The 21,401-nt window shown below is 42.8% G+C and overlaps 1 protein-coding gene across 2 annotated transcripts; it reads left to right on the top strand.

The window, feature by feature from the left end:
* The first annotated feature begins 1,210 nt into the window (after positions 1 to 1,210).
* On the top strand, positions 1,211 to 19,685 carry LOC138952419 (glutamate receptor ionotropic, kainate glr-3-like). Of its 2 annotated transcripts, none has more exons than XM_070324087.1 (7): positions 1,211 to 1,455; positions 5,846 to 5,946; positions 9,807 to 9,897; positions 12,906 to 13,251; positions 14,608 to 14,825; positions 15,880 to 16,112; positions 18,481 to 19,685. In XM_070324087.1, exons 1-7 carry the CDS (start codon positions 1,393 to 1,395, stop codon positions 18,689 to 18,691), a joined length of 1,263 nt encoding a protein of 420 aa, XP_070180188.1. In that variant the 5' UTR covers positions 1,211 to 1,392; the 3' UTR covers positions 18,692 to 19,685. The 2 variants fall into 2 exon arrangements, with proteins under 2 accessions (XP_070180188.1, XP_070180187.1); XM_070324086.1 differs by having other exon boundaries at positions 14,608 to 14,852.
* Positions 19,686 to 21,401: the final 1,716 nt, after the last annotated feature.

Below are 21,401 nucleotides of genomic sequence, written 5' to 3'. Positions count from 1 at the left end.
TCAAGCCACGACTTATCTCCTGCAATAATTAGGCACTAACAAGGTGAGGCTTAGTTTGTCTGTTTCACAGCTTTGCGTACAACCGGAACGTCTACATTTCCTACCAGAACGTCCTCACTGAAGAAACGCTCCAAACCGGAACATGGTCTCAATCAAATAATCAAATCACAAGCCAGTCTAAACCTCGCTGATTCTTTTGTTGCAATGAAAACATATTTTCAGCATTGGTCTCACGCCACATGGCAATCTCTGTGGTCTACACAACTTGTTTTACGACAAAAACACCAAAACGTGTCAAAAACAGGCATTTTCGTCACATAAAGCGAGCTTGTTGACAATCTAGACCCCCAAACAACATTTCTATAACATGTAAATGTAGTCTAGCCATCCTGTGACACGATGCGCCAGATCAAGCGCAAGTGACAAAATAGCGACTATCTACAACCGGAACACGTCGCAGGGCCGGACTACCGGGGGGGTTATGGGGGTTGCGCAACCCCCCCCCCCCCCCCAGCCTAAACATGTACCTTACTTATTTAATTTTTTTTTTATTATTGCTTATTTTATGCCGTTTCATGCAAGGAGCGACCATTTTCCTATCTCAGAATATGACCTACCCGTCAGCTTCAGGGGGCTTTGCCCCCTGACCCCCACAACGAGGGGGGGGGGGGTGGGTGGGTTCTAGGGTTTCCGGAACCCCCCCCCCCCCAGCCAAAAAATAAAAATATTGAATGAGGTATGCATTTCTTTATTTTACATTGAGTTTCAATTTTTGGGGTATTAATCAGTGACAAAATCTGCTGCCTAAAACTGGTAATGATCATCCTCAGAATGCACCAGATTGCACCATTTTGCATCCTTTTTTTCAAAATTTTCCGGGGGGCATGCCCCCGGACCCCCCTAGCAAGCTAGGCGCTTCGCGCCGTCGGCTCGGCGCTTCGCGCCTTCACACCCATATCTTCACAATATACTTTTGAAAAAAACCAGTCATAAAATGAACTGATCCGCCCCTGCCGCCAGGGGGGACATCCCCCTGGGCCACCACTGGCAACCCCCCCCCCCCCCCCTCTTCGCCTAGTCCGGCCCTGCGTCGCTCCATACGAGAATGAAAGTGATGAAAGTTTCCATAAAATGTCTGGTTGTGACTTGTTGCTGTAGTTTTAGTTGAGAATGTTATACTAGTTGAGCAATTATACAGGAACTCCTTTATTGCTTGTTTTCTATAATATACATAAGTGACGTTCTTTGATTTTTTTACTTTTTAAAGCATTATGATTACAAAATAATCTCTTCTTAAAGACATTATTTTGGCAAGAAAGCTCGGGAGAGCTTGCACTGGTCGCGGAATGATCTCCCTTCGAGAACTCTTCAGTCTATCATCTGACGGAAGCCATGGTGGACCCAAACGTCAAACATGATCTCGGTGGACGGACGTTGAGGGTGATGACCAGACAGGTAAATTTAGAACATCATTATTTATTACCAATTCAGTGCCCCATATGGCTTTTTGACCAATCAGGACGGATTCTAGGTGACCCTCTAAATGTTATAACGTTTTTGTTTATCACGCTAAAAATTAACAACACAAAGTACAAATGTAATTCAACAATATCAGCGTGATTTATTCTAAAGAATGACATTTCAAATGCTGTCAGATAATACTCTCTTTATCTAAAAAATACCGAAAAGCGAGTTTTGTCGGTGGGTGCGTTACGGAACAGCAAGGCACCGCCCATCGTCTGAGTGTGCAATGCCGACCGCTCACTTGAAATCTAAATGATCAAAGTTCGCAAAAATCAAGTGAAATTGCATCACTCGCTTTACATAAAAATGTATCTTTACGTCATTTCCTATCCGTCTGTCCAGAGTCGGTTCTAAATCTGTCGCTCTCTGTTCAACGAGAAAAAGCGAAGAAATCGAAACGCATGTTCAACATGGTTTATCTTGTGAGATTGTTGTGTGTCAAAGGCATTTGACCTGTGAAAATTCATCATGTCAGGTGTGATACTCTGATTGGCTGACTCAGGTCACGAGCATTCTTTGACTTATGACGTTTGGCTGTGACGTTTACATGACGATTTTTTCTTTTTTTAATCAAGAATTTTACGTCATTGGTCATTGTTTATTTACATTCTCATTCATTTCACTGAAGAAGGGCGTGGCCCGAAAGTCTTTGAAACTTGGTGTTTACTGTGTTTTTTTCTAATTAATTGAGCATTCTTTGACTGACAGGCATAATCAGGTAGAAGCCCTCAAGTTCCCATTGCGGCTGTTCTGTCTAATTCGCGGGGTCGCTTCGAAATTTCTTTTGGTCGAATTGAACGGTAATAAAACCGTTATTTCTAATATGCTGACTGATAACAGACATGTCTCACAAACGATATCAGCATTCGCCTAAAAGGCTCATGCTTGATATCTTTTTTCTCGACATGTTTTATCATTTGCTAACAGTCAACATATTAGAAATAACTCATATTGATTGAAAACGGTCCGATCGATGTTGTGAAAACAGATGATATCAAGAACAAAAGCCGAACCAAGCCCAACTAGTTCGGCGACGTCATCAAATCAGGGGATTCCCCTATTTTTGGTTTGCACCTGTTACGTTCGCGGTTCGCCGATACAATCCTGCAAACCTTCGGCGCGTCATCGGCGAACTGACTTTTCATTGGTTGAATATTTTTGTATCTTCATCCCTGAAGAGTGACAATACTGGCGCCAATAACGCTGTCAACAGATCACGAACCTTCTCACGTGATATTTCTTGATCACATGACCGGTATCACCGAAACATTCGCCGCTAGTTATAAATGCTGCGTCGCTCAAAAGAAATAACGGATTTAGTCGTGACGATAAAAGAACAGCGCCGGAGTACGATGATAAATACAAGACTTATTTTACAACCATTTGAAAAATACAAACATCCCCGGTGGCGACTCGCATAACGAAATCGTTTTTCTCGTGTTTTGAACTTGCTGGTGTTGCAGCTCAGAGCTGAGTTCGTCCCTCACTTCGCTTTGTTTACATCACGGTGGCCACCCACACATCCGCACAACGCATCATTTTCACAAGAAAAACACGTTTATTTGTTTGCTTTGTCGTTATTACACATTTCTATCTACATTTACCACTAAAACACCAAGTTGTATACTTTATTTTGCAAGTGAATCGTTATCATACAGAATAACGTTATCACGAGACGAATAAAGGGAAGACACTATCAGTCTATTATGCAAAGTTTCTCAGAGCGCGTCTGCTTCTCAACAGTTTTGCGCGAGATCTATTTTTACGGAAACGTCCCGAACAAATGCAGTCTCAGCGGCTTCCAGCTGCAACATAAGCTTAGTCATTTTTATTTGGAATGTGACGTCCTGTTTTTCGTCAGGTCACGCCTATCTCGAAAACTAAGCGTCGCACAGAACCAGCGCCTTTCCATTATTAATAAACCGAACCAGGCACGGTTTAAAGGCACAGTAAGCCTCCCGTAAACGGGGACACCCCGAAGCGTCCCGGTACCAAAGCGTCCCGGTACCGAAGCGTTCCGGTACCAAAGCGTCCCGGTACCGAAGCGTCCCGGTACCAAAGCGTCCCGGTACCAAAGCGTCCCGGTACCTAAGCGTCCCACTATGAGGGCCCCAAAGGGTTTAAAATCGTGATCGTGATTGGCGTTTTTTGATCTTTCTGTGACCGTGATTGCCGAAATTTCCATTTCTGTGATCGTGATGGGACTTTGCCTGTGATCCGTGATGACAAAAAAATCAAGTATCGTGATCGTGATCGTCATTTGTTTTCGTGATCGTGATGGGCATTATTGCAAAGCATTTTATTTTCAACGTACATTTTTCACCGCTGTATCACTCTATGATCCTCTATTCGTCAAGGTGTTCGTGATTGTGAAAACAAAAATCAAGGTAACTGTGATCGTGAAAGATAAAATTTCCCTTCCCGTGATCGTGATGATACCCCCCCCCCCCTTTGGGGCCCTCCACTATAACGCGTCACAGGACTTAGACTTTTTTTTTTTTTCTAAACCAATGACTTGATTTGACCTTGACTTGACTAACCATATTTATTTTTTTTAAATTTAATCTTGACCTTGATTTGACCTTGACTTCACTGATTTTTTTAATTTTGCACAGACCTTGATTTGCTTTTGGTAAAAAAAAATCACTTTTTGTCCAACTTTTCCCCAACTTTACTTTAGATCTGTACTCACAACACACCAATTTGGAAATACTGTACCCGTGTGGACAAGTTCGGGGGAAAAGTCCGTAGGCTTCCGTTCTGTTATCACACACGCTTTCTGGCTTCACTAAGCGTGAGCGTCGGAAAAAGTCTTTTCAGTTCTGCCTCCGACTTTTAAATTGTATCATTTGGGTTAATTTGGGTTTGTTTGGGTTCATTTGGGTAATAAAGAACGCTCGCGCTGGACCCGAGTACTCTTCAGACTGGCTCGCTCCCCCAGTATGAAAGTTTTTGTCTTGTGCACGTTTAAGACCAAGTGATTGCTCTGTGTGAATTACAGGCATTCCCTTTGCTATATAATACATTGGCATGCGAGCCGAGGATGTGCGTGGTGACTGGTACCGGGACGCTTCGGCACCGGGACGCTTCGGTACCGGGACGCTTCGTGCCCTACTGCGCGGGAGCGTCCCGAAGCGTCCCGGTACCAAAGCGTCCCGGTACCCCTATGACGCGTTATAGTGGGACGCTTCGGTACCTGCGGGACGCTTCGGCACCGGGACGCTTCGGTACCGGGACGCTTCGGCACCGGGACGCTTCGGTACCGGGACGCTTCGTGATGTACCCCCGTAAACCATCACAGCTACGGTCAGGCTTTTACACACAGTACAAACACCCTTTCATTTAAACACTCACCGATTGAGAACATCCTAGGTGCCCTCCGTAAAGAGCGAACAATTTTCAAAGAATTTATTTTTGCGTGGTTTATCTTACCCCTGAGCCATCATGAACCCGTGTGATCCAGTTTCCTTTGTTTACAATGTAGTCGTCAGTTAGTAATTTGAATGCGACTCGATGTGAGCTTATCTGCAATAACACGTTATTATGTACCTCTGACTATGCACAAAACAAACGGCTGTGGTTCACAAGAACTCTCGCGATGGCTTTTGACTGTTCAGAGGAACTGGCGATAGACATAAACCGTCGTCTGCTACGAGAACCACGACCTTGCGTGACCCTGCTTCCGGGCGTTTCTTTTTTCAAACTTTCAAAACTTCCAATTGTACTGATCTTGTCTTGATGAAAAAAGAATTCTTTTATGATTTAAGAATGTTTGTGTAACAAGCTGTCAATTTATTATTTAGATTTTAAAAGTTAGGTCTAGCGCCAAAACGCACCACGGTCCGATTGCCTCTGACACAATCCACAACATTAATTCTTTGAAAAATGCTCGCTCTTTACGTAGGGCACCTAGGATGTTCCCGTTTGGTGAGCGTTCAAATGGAAGGGTGTTTGTACTGTGTGTAAAAGCCTGACAGTATCTGTGATGGTTTACAGAAGGCGCACTGTGCCTTTAACTGAAGGGTTGAAAAATTCTTCAGTCCCCTGCGACGCATTTCGGTCGCTCTGGGTGTGTTCCGGCCTGAGGAGTAAAAGGCACCATTAGCTTTTAAGAAAGCAATTCTTAGAAAAACATTCGACTCTGCACAGGAAGCAGTCAAGATGTTTATTGTTGGTACATGTTCAAATGGAGGGATGTTCTGATCCCATGTAAAAAGCTAGAAAGGTCTGAGATAGTGAGTAGATCTGGGTTTTTTACGGGAATGGCTGTGCGTTCGAAGGGGGCAAATGTGGGGCCTACATCAAGTTTCTTCGATTGCAGTGGATTCCCTTCGTCAAAGGTCATCGGAATGGTAACGGCACGTGGTACACAGGCCTCTGCATCGACCTACTGGACTTACTGGCGGAATCTCTCAATTTCACGTAGGTATACCGGCAACCAGGCGCGTACCATGTGCACACTTGCTAGCCTTCGCTCTTTTTCTTCAATAATGTTTCATTTTTGAGTCACTTGAGAAAAAGTGACTCTATGTAATCGGCCAGTGTTAGTCTGTCCGGCCGGCCGTCCGGCCGGCCGTCCGGCCGGCCGGCCGGCCGTCCGTAGACACCACCTTAACGTTGGACTTTTCTCGGAAACTATCAAAGCGATCGGGCTCATATTTTGTTTAGTCGTGACCTCCAATGACCTCTACACTTTAACGATGGTTTCGTTGACCTTTGACCTTTTTCAAGGTCACAGGTCAGCGTCAAAGGAAAAATTAGACATTTTATATCTTTTCTCGGAAACTATCAAAGCGATCGGGCTCATATTTTGTTTAGTCGTGACCTCCAATGACCTCTACACTTTAACGATGGTTTCGTTGACCTTTGACCTTTTTCAAGGTCACAGGTCAGCGTCAAAGGAAAAATTAGACATTTTATATCTTTGACAAAGTTCATCGGATGTGATTGAAACTTTGTAGGATTATTCTTTACATCAAAGTATTTACATCTGTAGCCTTTTACGAACGTTATCAGAAAAACAAGGGAGATAACTAGCCTTTTCTGTTCGGCAACACACAACTTAACGTTGAGCTTTTCTCGGAAACTATAAAAGTGACCGGGCTCAAATTTTATGTGAACGTGACTCATTGTGTTGTGAATAGCAATTTCTTCCTGTCCATCTGATGCCTCATATAATATTCAGAACTGCGAAAGTGACTCGATCGAGCGTTTGCTCTTCTTGTTATGGTTTTGACCTAGATCTTTCAAATTTCTCACACGCCCGTGGTTTGATTAACTTCACACATGACCCAAGTCTGGTTCACCCTCATCAAATTCCAAGGTCATAGTGGGGTCAAGCTCTGGTCAAAACGAATTTTTAATACAGGGCAGCCTTCGAAACCGAGGAATAATGAGATAATTGTTCACAGCTAGGGGAGGTAACACCCACTGCTGACAGTAAACAGGGCGCCGGGGAGACACATTGTACATCACCACAAGTGAATGAATATTACTAGTTCACATCCCTGTTCATTGGCTCTATCGACGCCCGTTTTTAAAGGCACCCGTAAACCATCAGTTTCTGATCACAGACACTGTCAGGCTTTTACATACAGTACAAACACCCTTTCGTTTAAACACTCACCGCTTGAGAACATCCTAGGTGCCCTCCGTAAAGAGCGAGAGTTTTTTTTTAAAGAATTTATTTTTGCGTTGCCAGCCGAATTGTCTGATACCACAATCGGACGCCTCGTTTTGGCGTTAGAACTAACTTTTAAAATCTAAATAATAAATTGACAGCTTGTTACATGAACATTCTTAAATCATAAAAGCTTTCTTTTTTCATCAAGACAAGATCAGTACAACTCGAAGTTTTGAAAGTTTTAAAAAAGGGAGCCCGAAAACAGCTGCTAGGTCACGCAAGGTCGTGTTGCAGACGAATGTTCTGCATAGCGCTTGCTCTTGGAAGCAAACCGCCGCCGATAAGTTCGTGTAACTCGCAGTCGTGTGTTGCATTTTAGATTCAGAGGTACACAATTATGTGCTATTGCAAATACAGCGAGTTGCATTGAAATCACAAACTGATGACGAAATTGTGAAAAAGGAAAGTGTGTGACACGGGTCCACGATGGCTCAGGCGTAAAAGAAACCACGAAATCTGGTGTGTGGTTTACGCAAGCTAAATAGCCATTAAAACGAACTGCGTCAATTAATGCTGTTAAGTGTGTTCGATAAGGTTAGAACTGCTTGAGAAGATTTAAATCGTTCTGTAAACTATTTGAGGCAGACTTGGCCTTTAACCGCTTGCTTCCCTTTATATAATAAACCGTCTATAGATCGTCGTCCTCCCGAACAAAATCCTTTTTTATGTCATCGAGAATCAAGGATTCTGGGTAGGGAAATCCTTTCATGCAATGACGTCAACGCCTTTTGGCGATTGGTGAAAGCAATTCGTAGCCAGGCAACAACATAATGTCCTTCACGCTTGAAATTATCGCTACTTGATATTACTTTCTAAACTTATACGAAGTGACCGGGAGCATAGGGTCAGTTATTAACTTAACTTGCCTCGAACAGTGAGATAAATAGAACAGTACACAAATACGAACGGAGAGACTCGGAAACTCGAGTCGAGTCAATACTGATCGCCTCGCTCGAGAACTCAAGTGTAATATTTGAAGTTAAAATCTCCCTCGCCTATCGTGCGACAGAATAGCTCAGTTGTTGAAGCATCCGATCGCTTTTCCTAACATTGGTGGTCACGGTTTCGATCCTCTTCGACGGCAATAATGTTTAATTTTTTAATTTTTTAAAAACATTTCTGAACTCGTAATTCTTGCATTTTATTCATTTTCTTCATTCCAAACGTTTTTGATGATCCAATGAATCGAAATAATGAAAACGTTGCACAATTATTGAGTAGTTCCAGCGGACAATTTCCCCAGAATTACCAATTCTATTGTTTTAGTAACATCGGCTTTTGTGAAAATGTTACTATGGGTAACACCGCGACTACATGTAATGATGAGATCAAGAAAACGTACAAAACACAAATACAAACGGGGAAACTCGGAAACCGTCGAGTCGACTAAAGCTGGACTCGAGAACCCGGGCATGTATAAGGTATGTTTGCTGTTCAAGCTTTAGTTTTCACGACTATGTTTCGTGTGCCTTGTTGCCTCCAGTGCCGGCGGTCTCGAGTTCAAGTCCTGTAAATGGCAAGAATATTTTGTAAAACTTTTTTCTCCATTTTTCAACTTTTTTTCTTCTTTTCTGAACTCTATATTCTTTTCTTTTATTCTTGTTGATTAATTCCAAAGGTTTTGAGTCGTGTACTGAAAAACGAATATTTTGCGTAAGTGCGGGCCCTTAAACAGCTTTCCCAGAATCCCGTATTCTATTTTTAGTACGGGTTATTCCCCAGAAAAGGGCATTATGTATCACCGCGTGTCGACTGATAGTACGGAGATTTAAGAAACGAAACGTTGGGACGTTTCGTTTTGAAGTTGTGGTAAACGTCATTATTTCGGGGGTCTCTCGCTGGAAAGGTGAAGGTCAACTGAAACGGAACGTGGAACGTCAAAACGCAGTCACGTTTTCCACCCCCAAAAAACGAACAATATTTCGTCAACTTTTGTGAGTATTTTTGCACACTAACAGTTTTATTTGTTGGCCATTTTATGCATTGCTAGATTCATCAACCCTTTCACAGTCTTTCAGCGCTGAGAATGTGTTCATTGGAGGTAGACAACTGTTGTGAACGGAAATATTTTGAAGGGTGCTGATCCTGGTACATTTATCCAACTTCATGGTGAGAAAGCAAATGGCGAAGCAGAAGTAGGTCATCGCATCGAATTTTTATTCTGGCTTCGTATGTGATCAGGTGCATGAATTGAAAAATGTGAAGCTCTTGTGCGTGCAATGCGAGTATGTCAATCCTTTATTGACTCGTGGAGTTGAAATTATGCCATGCCCAGTCAGCGGATCATATCCTGCCATGCCCGGCCTTTCATTCCGAAACGAAACGTGAATACATCTAAATCTTGTCTGCGGCCTATGCCGTCTCGTTACACGTTCCGTTTCGCGGGGTGACTCATTCACCAAACGAAACGAGCTGCAAAACGAAACGTGCTGTTTCTTAAATCTCGCTAGTAATGATAGTAGAGCACTTCTAGTATAATGGACGTCTGAAATCACTGAAATGAAAGTAAATTCTTTGTACTGACTTGCAAAAAACTGATGAGCAGAAAAGGTGTGCAAACCCTCAGATGTGACCGCTGAGTGTGGTTGTGTCGCTGCAGGTACACGCTCTCTGAATCAGCCGACGGAATCTGGGGAAGCAAGTTAGCCAACGGCACGTGGGCTGGCATGACTGGCATGCTGCACAGAAAGGTCTGTGGAACAATGTCGCTGTTATGTCCCTTTTTTCAGTTTCAACTTAGTGCATTTCATGAAAGTAACGCCTGTTAGTACGTGCAACGCTGAGCTGCTTAACACGTGCTTGCTTCGTTTCAAGTTTACATTTAGTCAGCAACGAAAAGTCAGTGTTCCTGGTGGCACGTGAAGTCATTGTCCGTCAGCAGCGTCAGGCGTGGAGGCGTGGTCGGCTCACCGTCACTTTGTGTCACTGCAGGCTAGCATGACATGGCAACACGCCCCGATGTGTTGCTTCATCCTGTCTATTTCATCTGCGTACCTAAAGCCCGCTACTAACTACAGCCGAACCAAGCCGAACTAGTTCGGCGACGTCATCAAATCAGGGGATTCACCTATTTTTGTATTGCACCTGTAACGTTCGCGGTTCGCCGATACAAACCTGCAAACATTGGGCGCGTCATCGGCGAACTGACTTTCCATTGGCTAAAAGCCCGCTACTAACTACAGCCGAACCAAGCCGAAATAGGTCGGCGAATGATACACCGTGCCTGGTTCTGTGTACTAACTAGCGGCGAAATGTATCGGTGACACCGGTCACATGATCAAAAATATCACGTGAGAAGACTCGTGATCGGTTGACAGCGTTTTGGCCGTCAGTATTGTCACTCTTCAAGGATGAAGATACAAAAATATTCCACCAATAAAAAGTCAGTTCGCCGATGACGCGCCGAATGTTTGCAGGATTGTATCGGCGAACCGCGAACGTTACAGGTGCAACACCAAAATAGGGGAATCCCCTGATTTGATGACGTCGCCGAACGTTCGCCGAACTAGTTCGGCCTGGTTCGGCTGTAGTTAGTAGCGGGCTTTACAGGTGCAACCCAAAAATAGGGGAATCCCCTGATTTAATGACGTCGCTGAACGTTCGCCGAACAAGTTCGGCGGCTTGGTTCGGCTGGGTAGTTAATAGCAGGCTTAAGCGGGTCAACATCGCACCATCGTCTTACACAGCTAAGGGTATCGCTAGCCAAGCCTTAGTACATCATGTCATGTAGTCTGGTGATGACTGATTTCAGTGTTGACCTTTTACTTTGAGATTGACCGGCCGCATGATTCGTAAACTTTGCATGTGAAGTTCCCAGATGATATCCCGAGAGGTTTTGAGCGGATAATGTGTATAATTGTTTCTTTACACGGGAAATGTCAGGTATCTACAAGATTTTTTTGTTAAAGGAATTTTACACAAATATCCGTTCCATAAGTGTGTGTGTGTGTGCCGGTGTGTGTGTGTGTGTGTGTGTGTGTGTGTGTGTGTGTGTGTGTGTGTGTGTGTGTGTGTGTTAGTGTAGGGGAAGGGCTCCTAATATGGACTCCACTTTTTGTTTCACGCTGATAACTAGCTTGTTTTCTTGCGAACAAGTTTCATTTTGTGTTTGGTAGTCCTTCTCTCTTAGGTTAACCGTTAGGCCTAATTAGAGTGAAATAGCTTTGATAGATATTCAGCAAAAATTAAATATGGAAAAAAACACAAATGGTCCATATTAGGAGCCTGGGCGCCTAATATAGACCACTGAAGCGGACTTCTCGAATCACTGTAAAAAGCCCCCTATACTTCAAAATAACATGATACAACTTAGTTTGCAATTCAGACTAATCAAAATATGCTTTAGATTTATCTGTTTCGGGTTGATGAGAGCGGGGATATAGCTCAGTTGGTAGCGCGCTGGATTTGTATTCAGTTGGCCGCTGTCAGCGTGAGTTCGATCCCAGGTTCGGCGGAAATTTATTTCAGACTCTCTTCGGTGTCCGAACTCCCCCCCCGTGTATACTACATTGGGTGTGCACGTTAAAGATCCCACGATTGACAAAAGGGTCTTTCCTGGCAAAATTGCTTAGGCACAGTTAATAATTGTCTACCTATACCCGTGTGACTTGGAATAATAGGCCGTGAAAGGTAAATATGCGCCGAAATGGCTGCAATTACTGGCCGTATAAAATTTCATCTCACACGGCATCACTGCAGAGCGCCTAGAACTGTACCCACGGAATATGCGCGATATAAGCGTCATTGATTGATTGATTGATTATTTGAAGCACACCAGGAAACTAAAGAAGCTTATCAAAAACAGAGTGAAAATAAGTGAAATTATCAACTTCCACGAAAAGAAGACTATTTGTGATATTTTTGTTAAATCTCGAAGGCTAGTTATAGGTTATTTCCAGCAAGCTTCTGAATTAATTAATAAAAATAGCATTTAGCTTTTATTTTCTTCGATTTGTTGAAGGTAGTCCATATTAGGGGACTCGCACATACTTTGAGATTTTGCAATTATTTTTTGTTGTGCAGTAGAAACTCGGGGTCAACAGTGCTAAAATATAACAAATACGGTCTTAGCTGTCATATGTAGCAATTTATGTGTGATAAAAGCTTTGACTGTGGACAGAAACGAGTCCGTTTTAGGCGGCAAATTTAGAGTGAATCCCGCCAAAAGTGAAAAAAAGAAAAAAAGCCTAACGGTTTTGAGGTTTGTGTTTCTGCAACTGTTTTGACATGTGAAAGTTATCCAGAGAGGGTGAATACAGCCAATGGAATTGTTTTGAGCGCTCTAGCGCCGTTAGTTTGTCAGAACAGGAGGTGGTCCATATTAGGAGCCGGTCCATATTAGGAGCCCTTCCCCTATGTAGCGGCTTGTAGGCTATGAGAGAGGGAGAGCAATAACGAGAAAGGGAAAGAAGGAAAGGCTCACAAACAAACAGTTAATAAAAGCACACAAATTAAGAAACCGATTAAATGGAAATCATTTGACTTCAAAACCTTGACAGACGATTGAAGATTCAGTGTGCGTCACTATGAGTTGATCTGCAAGTTTTGAAGATGCAAGTGACGTCAGTTTTGACGTGATTTTATTATAATCATTCAGGGGACATATAAATCATGATATTTCATTGGAACTGCGATTGACTAAATTGTTAATCAAGCCTAAGTGTTCTTGCTCTTAATGTTGAATAAATACACTTTCCAGGAGGCTGACCTGGCTGTTTCTGGCTTTTCGGTGAGCGCTGAGCGAGCCGAAGTGTCCGACTACACCGTGGGCTTCTACTATGATGACGTCATTCTGATGACGACCTTTCCTGACGCCATTCCTGCGGGCTGGACGTTCTACGTTAAACCTTTCCACTGGCACGTCTACCTGCTGCTTGGATGCTGTCTCCTGCTCATGACAGTTGTTCTGTCGATTATGGACATACACTTCGTTCGAGCGAATGCCCGATGTCCGTCCACTAGAGAGAAAAAAACAGGTCTTACTTTCATCGCTTCATGGGCTTGGAAGGCCTTTGAGGCACTGTTTGCAGGACTCATTGGTCGAGGTTTGTGTGCTCACATCTGATCACATGTCTCCGCAACCTAAATACGAAAATATCGCGGTTGACACCACGCACCGGCCTCAGTCGAAATGGCACGCACGGAATATGTAATCGATAGGACTTTTCAAACTCATTTAAATTCACTCAATATGTGTGTTGGCTGTATGTAGGGGAAGGGCCCCTCATATGGACCACTTTTTGTTTATTGCTGATAACTAGCTTGTTTTCTTGCGAAGAAGTTTCCTTTTGTGGTTGGTAGTCCTTCTCTCTTAGTTTAACCGTTAGGCCTAATTAGAATGAAATAGCTTTGATAGACCTTTAGCAAAAATTAAATACAGAAAAAAATCACAAATAGTCCATATTTGGAGCCTGGGCGCCCAATATGGACCAGTGAAGCGGCCTTCACGAATCACTGTGAAAAGCCCCCTATACTTCAAAATAACATGATACAACTTAGTGTGCAAGTCAGACTAATTCAAATATGCTTTAGATTTAGCTGTTTCGGGTTGATGAGAGCATTATTTGAAGCACATTAGGAAACTGAAGAAGCTGATCAAAAACAGAGTGAAAATAAGTGCAATTATCAACTTCCCAAAAAAAGAGACTATTAAATTTGTTATTTTTTTTTAAATCTCGAGGGCTAGTTAAAGGTTATTTTCAGCAAGCTTCTTAATGAATTAATTGAAATTGCCTTTAGTTTTTATTTTCTTTGATTTGTTGAAGGTGGTCCATATTAGGGGACTCACACATACTTTGAGGTTCTGCTACTATTTTTTGTTTGCAGTAGAAACTCGGGGTACACACTGTTAAAATGTAACAAATACTGTCTTAGCTGTCATATATAGCCATTTTAGTGTTATGAAGGCTTTGGGCTGTGGACAGAAACGAGTCCGTATTAGGCGGCAAATTTAAAGTGAACGCTGCCAAAAGTGAAAAAATGCGAAAAAGCCTAACGGTTTTGAGGTGTGTGTTTCTGCAACTGTTTTTACATGTGCAACTTATCTAGAGAGGGTGAATAAAGCGAATGAATATTTTGAGCGCTCTAGTGCCGTTAGTTTGTAAGAACAGGAGGTGGTCCAAATGAGGAGCCGGTCCATATTAGGAGCCTTTCCCCTATTGCCAAAGAATTGGATTCAGATAGAGTGGAGGGTACGCGCGTGTGTGTGTGTGCGTGCGTGTTTGTGTGTGTGTGTGTGTACAAAGCATTCTATGCATATAAAACGTTCAATGCAGAATTATTGGACACGTGGCGCCCAATCCAAATGCGGTGTAATATCACTTTGGTCAAGATTAGACGTGTTCATTTTCTTGTTGTAACATTTTTCTCGTCATCTTCCAAATGGCATTTCTACTTTACAGCCGTGGTTCACGAAGCTGTCTCGAGGGCTGGTCGCGTGTTACTATGGGCCTGGATGTTGATGTGCTTGGTAACGGTTGCTGCTTACACGGGAAAGCTGACGTCAAACTCCGTGGTTACCAAGCAACCAGTTCCCTTCAACTCACTCAGTGAGCTGGTTCAAAGGACTGACTACCGTTGGGGCATTGCCAACGGTACCCTGGAGGAATCGACTTTTGCTGTGAGAGATTTAAACATATCATTATGTGTACGTAACTGTTATTTTGATTTTTTGTTGAATTATGTATTTTAATTCAGTGTTAGGCCCCCCAAAAAATAGGTGTGGTTACGGTAACATAGCCAAAAAAAATAGGGTAGGAAGGTAGGCAATCACTTTTTTTTTTAAACTTTTTTTTCTAATGTGTACAAATTAAACCTACTTGACAGGGAAATAAGTGTGCGACTCGGGCGAGTTTGCTTTCATTGCGTTTTCTGCACTCGGGTTTTTTTGTTTTTTGTTTTTTTGTTGACAAATGTAATAAAAAGTTATAGGGTCGGCCCCTAAAAATAGGGTAGGTCGGGTTACCGTAACCACACCTATTTTTTTTTTAGGCCTTACCTTTGTGTTCTAAGGAAAATGAACCCTGAAGTTTCGTTATCTTGTCATGGTTTGTGAGATGGTGTGATGATGGTCAGTGGTGCTTGTGGCATGGATGGGGGAGGTCTTATTTTAAGTTTGATCACATCAGTGACCGCTGGTCGACACCTAACCTAAACCCATCATCGTTACCAGCATTACGTGCCTCTAAACTCCTTTTTTCAACATTATGCTTTCGATAGCTCGAAAGTTTGTGAGTTAAAAGCGCACACGTACCCTTTTTCAAAACCTCATAGCACCCATATAATCCGCAATAATCCACCCATATTACCCATTTCACAGCACACAGCGGGAAAGAAGTAACTGTCTGATGACACCAGACGAATTTGGTCAATATGGGTTAACATTTGGTCTCACTGATTATCTTGGTACACCAGCTCGCTTAAAAATTTTGTCATGATACAAACTCTGTGTATGCGTTGCATGTACAGGGCACTTTAAAATAAGAAAGTTTCAGAAACATGTAGGGCCTTGTGATAGTGGGGATATCTCAAAGTTGGTTCGGGCCATACAAACACAAATATAATGGGCATGTATAGGGCATTTTTAAACAAGACCCAAAGAAAAATGAAATGATGGAGTTGATATCTCAAGGTTGGTTCGGGTCACTTACGCAACACTCGTTGACTTTGGGCAGACGTCAAACCTCTCGGACTACCAGCTGTACTACGAGCGTGCCGAACGGACCGACGAGGAGCCCGTGGCCGAATTGTTGGCGGGCAACTTTGTCCAAGTGACGTCTGCCGCCTTTTACAGAGTCCAGAAAAGAGAACATTGCAGGATGACTGTGGTCAAGGAGAGACTCTACCAAGACACCTTCGCCATTCACCTGCAGAAAGATTCTCCCTACACCGCCCTGTTTAACCACATGTGAGTTCTCGTTCGTACTGGAGGCCATGAATGGATAGTCATGCCTGAAGTGTATATGTGTGTGTGTGTGGGGGGGTGTATGGGGGTGGGGGTGGTTTGTGTGTGTGTGAGTGTGTGGTTTTGTGCTGCGGGGGTTGTGCGTGTGCGGGTGGATGTGTGTGTGTGTGTGTGCCTGTGTGAGTGTGGTTTTGTGTGGCGGGGGGTTGCAGAAAGGGGTGGTGTTATGATGTGTGTGTGCTTGTGTGGATCTGTGTGTGTGTGAGTATACATGTATCCTTAGCGGATTATGACTTTATTCAGTTATTCTGCAGAAAAACATAAATGCTGGAGAAAAACTGTTTGTTTCTGCAGCATTTCTGCATAATGTCATCTTTCGCGACGGTTGGCCTAGTGGTAAGGCGTCCGCCCTGTGATCGGGAGGTCGTGGGTTCGAACCCCGGCCGGGTCATACCTAAGACTTTAAAATTGGCAATCTAGTGGCTGCTCCGCCTGGCGTCTGGCATTATGGGGTTAGTGCTAGGACTGGTTGGTCCGGTGTCAGAATATTATTATTATGGGGAGCTTATATAGCGCGAACCACAACTGTGCTCTCCGCGCTTTACATATTAATTTCTGCCGTTTGAAATGGAATTTTTTACAGACAGACAGACAAACAGACAGAATAATGTGACTGGGTGAGACATGAAGCCTGTGCTGCGACTTCTGTCTTGTGTGTGGCGCACGTTATATGTCAAAGCAGCACCGCCCTGATATGGCCCTTCGTGGTCGGCTGGGCGTTAAGCAAACAAACAAACAAACAAAATCTTTCGCGAGAGCAACGTTTTTTTCTGCAGTAAAACAGTTTTACTGCAGTAAAATTGAAATCAAGAATGCTGCAGTAAAACGGTGATGTTGTTTTACTGGAGAAAAACTGTTTACACTTTTTCTTCAGCATTTTGGCATTATTCAGTTATTCTGCAGAAAAACAGAAATGCTGGAGAAAAACTGTCTTTTCTGCAGCATTTTTGCATAATGTCATCTTTCGCCGAAGCAACGGGTTTTTCTGGAGCAAAACATTTTACTGCAGTAAAATTGAAATCAAGAATGCTGCAGTAAAACGGTGCTGTTGTTTTACTGCAGAAAACCTGTTTACACTTTTTCTGCAGCATTTTGTACTGGCTCATTATAATGTTGGAGCACGCGAGCCCCCCTCTGTCGAGAGATGGACTCATCCAGAATTACGAATAGTTGTGCGTGACACGAATGTATTTTGTCTGTCTGACTTCCTTTCCGCCGGAAGTTCAAAGTTTCAAATTAAACAATGGCACCTGTCAGCAACATTGTCACATTTTCCCAGACGAACGCAGTAGTCGACTTCGTGTTCGATTTGCTTCAGAAATTGTTCACGTTCGGCCACCATAGTGAAGTTTAATATAATGCCCTTATGCTACACGCCTTCTGATTGGTACACTGCGGAACAAACTATTATACTATCCCAGGGGGCGACGAATACAAACGCTACTTTACAAGGTCGTTCGTTTTTCTCCAGAAAACCTGTCACAGACTATTCTGAAGAAAAAGTTAATCGCAATAATGCTACAGAAAACCAAGTAAACAGTATGCTTCAGAAAAACTTTACTGCAGTAAAAAACGTTGCTTCGGCAAAAGATGACATTATGCAGAAATGCTGCAGAAAAGACAGTTTTTCTCCAGCATTTCGGTTTTTCTCCAGAATAACTGAATAATGTCATAATCCGCCAAGAGCCAAATGCTGCAGAAAAAATGTAAACAGGTTTTCTGCAGTAAAACAACAGCACCGTTTTACTGCAGCATTCTCGATTTCAATTTTACTGCAGTAAAATGTTTTGCTGCAGAAAAAAACGCTGCTTCGGCGAAAGATGACATTATGCAGAAAGGCTACAGAAAAGAACGGGTTTTCTCCAGCATTTGTCTTTTCTGCAGAATAACTGAATAAAGTTATAATCCGCTAAGGATATACATGTGTGCGAACGTAGCTGTGTCTTGTGTGTGCAGTGGTAGGGGAGAAGGGTTAGGTAGACTTATAGCTTGCCACTTTGTCTCTGGCAATGTTTGCAACATAGTCGTCTCACTTTTGGGGTAAACACACAGCTCAGAAAGATAGTGAATGAGATCACATCGAGAATCTCAGCCCACTGTCACCCGAAGTAGTGACAACTCTTGGCATGAGGTGCACGAAGCAAAACTGGGTGCCGCCTACACGAACAATTAATGAACCCACGGCTTGTTCCCACCCAATTGGGTGGCATCCAGTTTCGCTTCGTGCACCTCATCCCTGGTCTCAGACGCTCTGTTTGCGCTCATCTAAATATAGCCTACATGCACATGTTCAGTATACGTCTGTTTCCAGGCTTGCCAGAGCCACAGAGCAAGGACTTCTGGACTACCTGAAGAGCGAGTGGTTCCCACAGGAGTCGAGTTGCCAGGACAACGGGACCCGAGTGATGCCAGTATCTGTGGAACTGGTCAAGACAGCCTTCATCATGGCAGCCCTGGGTGTGCTCATGGCTGCAGTGGTGTTGATGCTCGAGCGTCTGCTTAAACGTCGAATAACACTTTGAATATAAAGACGGCTTTAAGTGTGGCCATTTCTGCAAAAAGGAACACTGTTGATCTAAACCTCTGATTGGAGAAACGCGGGGTCAAAATTAGATTAAAATGTAAACAAACTGTACTGTGCGCACTGACTACCGCTTCAAGCTTATTTCTAAAAAAAAAAAGTTCAAGGAATTGTCAGCGATAGCATTTTGAAAAACAAATGAAAAGTAATGGAAAATAGTCTGGGAAACCACATTACAAACTGATACAAATGTTTATATATAAAAGCGATGTCACCGTCCCACTGGCTTGCATTGTTTTTTTATTCTGAATTTTGGAACGTTGGCAGTCTCTTTGTTTTTGGATTTTTACAAGGTAGTTTACAGTACGTACCTGCTACTTAGTTGGTTTTAACATTTTTTTCTATATATCTTAGTACTGCAAAACTGTAGGTTGTGACAAGCTTTGAAGAATAAAATTAGTATTGTGACAGTAACATGAACTGTGATGCCAGTATCTGTGGAACTGGTCAAGACAGCCTTCATCATGGCAACCCTGGGTGTGCTCATGGCTGCAGTGGTGTTGATGCTCGAGCGTCTGCTTAAACGTCGAATAACACTTTGAATATAAAGACGTCTTTAAGTGTGGCCATTTCTACGAAAAGGAACACTGTTAATCTAAGCCTCTGATTGGAGAAACGCAGGGTAAAAATTAGATCAAATTGTAAACAAACTTTACTGTGCGCTCTGACTCCCGCTTCAAGCTTATTTCTAAAGAGTTCAAGGAATTGTCAGCGATAGCATGAACAACAATGAAAAGTAATGGAAAATAGTCTGGAAATCCGCATTTCAAACTGATACAAATATTTATATATTATAGCTATGTCACTGTCCCACTGACTTGCATTGAAACAAGTGCAGTCCAAAATGTGCGTTTACTGTTATAAAATGTGTGAGTCCACCGACTCCTCTCTCTCTCTCTCTCTCTCTCTCTCTCTCTCTCTCTCTCTCTCTCTCTCTCTCTCTCTCTCTCTCTCTCTCTCTCTCTCGATATCTCTCTCTCTCTCTCTCTCTCTCTCTCTCTCTCTCTCTCTCTCTCTCTCTCTCTCTCTCTCTCTCTCTCTCTGTACTTTTACTTTTATGTTTATCTTTTGTAAATGATTTACGTGTGTATATATATGTATATAAGATTAGAGTAGTCCCTCTCTGGGCGAGGGCTGGTTGAAAAGAAGCTCGTTTGTATTGCTTATGCAACAACCCTCGTAAAATAAAATGTGATTTGATTTGATTTGATTTGATCTCTCTCTCCTATTTTTTGTTTGTTTTATGTTTTTCCTTTGCTGCGGTTGAAACAAAATCCGGCTTGTGTTAGTATGCCCAGATTTCACGAATGTATAGTTGTACGTTAGATGCAATGACCGTTACTCTCGATTTATAAGCCTACAAATAAGTCAACTTATTTTGGTTGAAATAACTGAATACAACTTAAAACATCGTATTTGTTGGTCAACAATTGCAACAGCAACACCAAAACATTTAGTCAATATATCGACCTGAAACCAAAAGATCACTAAAAGCTGGATATTCGGGGGAGGGGGTGGGGGGATTATACACCTTCAATGTTAATGAGTATTTATGTAAACAATGTCAATGAGTATTTATGTAAACAATGTCAATTAGGCGAGGGTGGTGGTGATGTGTGTGTGTGCGTGTGTGTGTGTGTGTGTGTGTGTGTGTGTGTGTGTGTGTGTGTGTGTTCCAACAACTTACCTTTCTTGTTTTTTTATTCCGAATTTTGGAACGTTGGCAGTCTCTTTGTTTTTGGACTTTTTTGTGTGTCTGTTCCTCAGTTAGTGAGTCGGTCAGATGCTTAAGCCTCAAACTAACTAGGCGAAGTCTACTACGCGAAGTATACTTCGCGAAGCTGGTCGCACGGAGCTTTAGTATTGAGTTTTCGGTAAAATAAAGCCTTCGCCAAATCGACTTCGGGCTCAAACAAGGAGCGCTTTTACGGACATAGTTGTGAATTTGCATCCTGCACTTTGCAGACGACGAAGAAAGCAGAAAGGCCTTGGCTATTGTTTTTCAACATTAATCTGCATCTAGGAAAGCACTGACGGGACGAACATGAAATGAGATTATTAATGAATGACTTTATACGTTAAGGCCGCAAGACCGATGCGAAAATGTCATTCACATGTCTGCACTTTTCACCTTGTAGAAAAACAGCTTTTGATCAAGACACAGTTGTGTAAAGCCAGACCCCGATTAGCGTCACAACACCTCTCGTTCCATCCGATTAGTTTTTAAAGAGGCAGCGTTTTGCTGAATGGAGTAGTCTAATTCATTCTCGTGGGTATATATGTCAGCTTGTAAAGTTTTTGTGGATTAAAACCAAATGCCAATACATGGATGTGAAAATTTAAAATCAAGAACAAACAATTCATCGTGTCCCGTCGAGAATGTCCAAAACTGAAATGGAGGCATATGTGCAACGAATATTTTCAAAAGATATATTGTGTGGTTGACCGATTCGGTGTTTCGCACCGTTACCACTCGCTGAAGAGGACTTACCGTAACACTTTTTGAGTCACTTGAGGAAAAGTGACTCTATGTAATCGGTCAGTGTTAGTCTGTCCGGCCGGCCGGCCGTCCGTAGACACCACCTTAACGTTGGACTTTTCTCGGAAACTATCAAAGCGATCGGGCTCATATTTTGTTTAGTCGTGACCTC

This window comes from Littorina saxatilis, linkage group LG17 (genome assembly GCF_037325665.1).
Source record: "Littorina saxatilis isolate snail1 linkage group LG17, US_GU_Lsax_2.0, whole genome shotgun sequence".
NCBI lineage: Eukaryota > Metazoa > Mollusca > Gastropoda > Littorinimorpha > Littorinidae > Littorina > Littorina saxatilis.
Note: the sequence above shows the minus strand (reverse complement) of the source record. Positions and strands in the feature narration are given on the sequence as shown.

What these genes read in the sequence shown, in the direction of transcription:
- LOC138952419 (XM_070324086.1), top strand. Translation starts at nt 1,393, where the DNA reads ATGGTGGACCCAAACGTCAAACATGATCTCGGTGGACGGACGTTGAGG. An exon ending in GCGGAATCTCTCAATTTCAC is followed by an intron (nt 5,947 to 9,806) that starts GTAGGTATACCG and finishes GTGTCGCTGCAG; the next exon opens with GTACACGCTCTCTGAATCAG. An exon ending in ACCGCCCTGTTTAACCACAT is followed by an intron (nt 16,113 to 18,480) that starts GTGAGTTCTCGT and finishes GTCTGTTTCCAG; the next exon opens with GCTTGCCAGAGCCACAGAGC.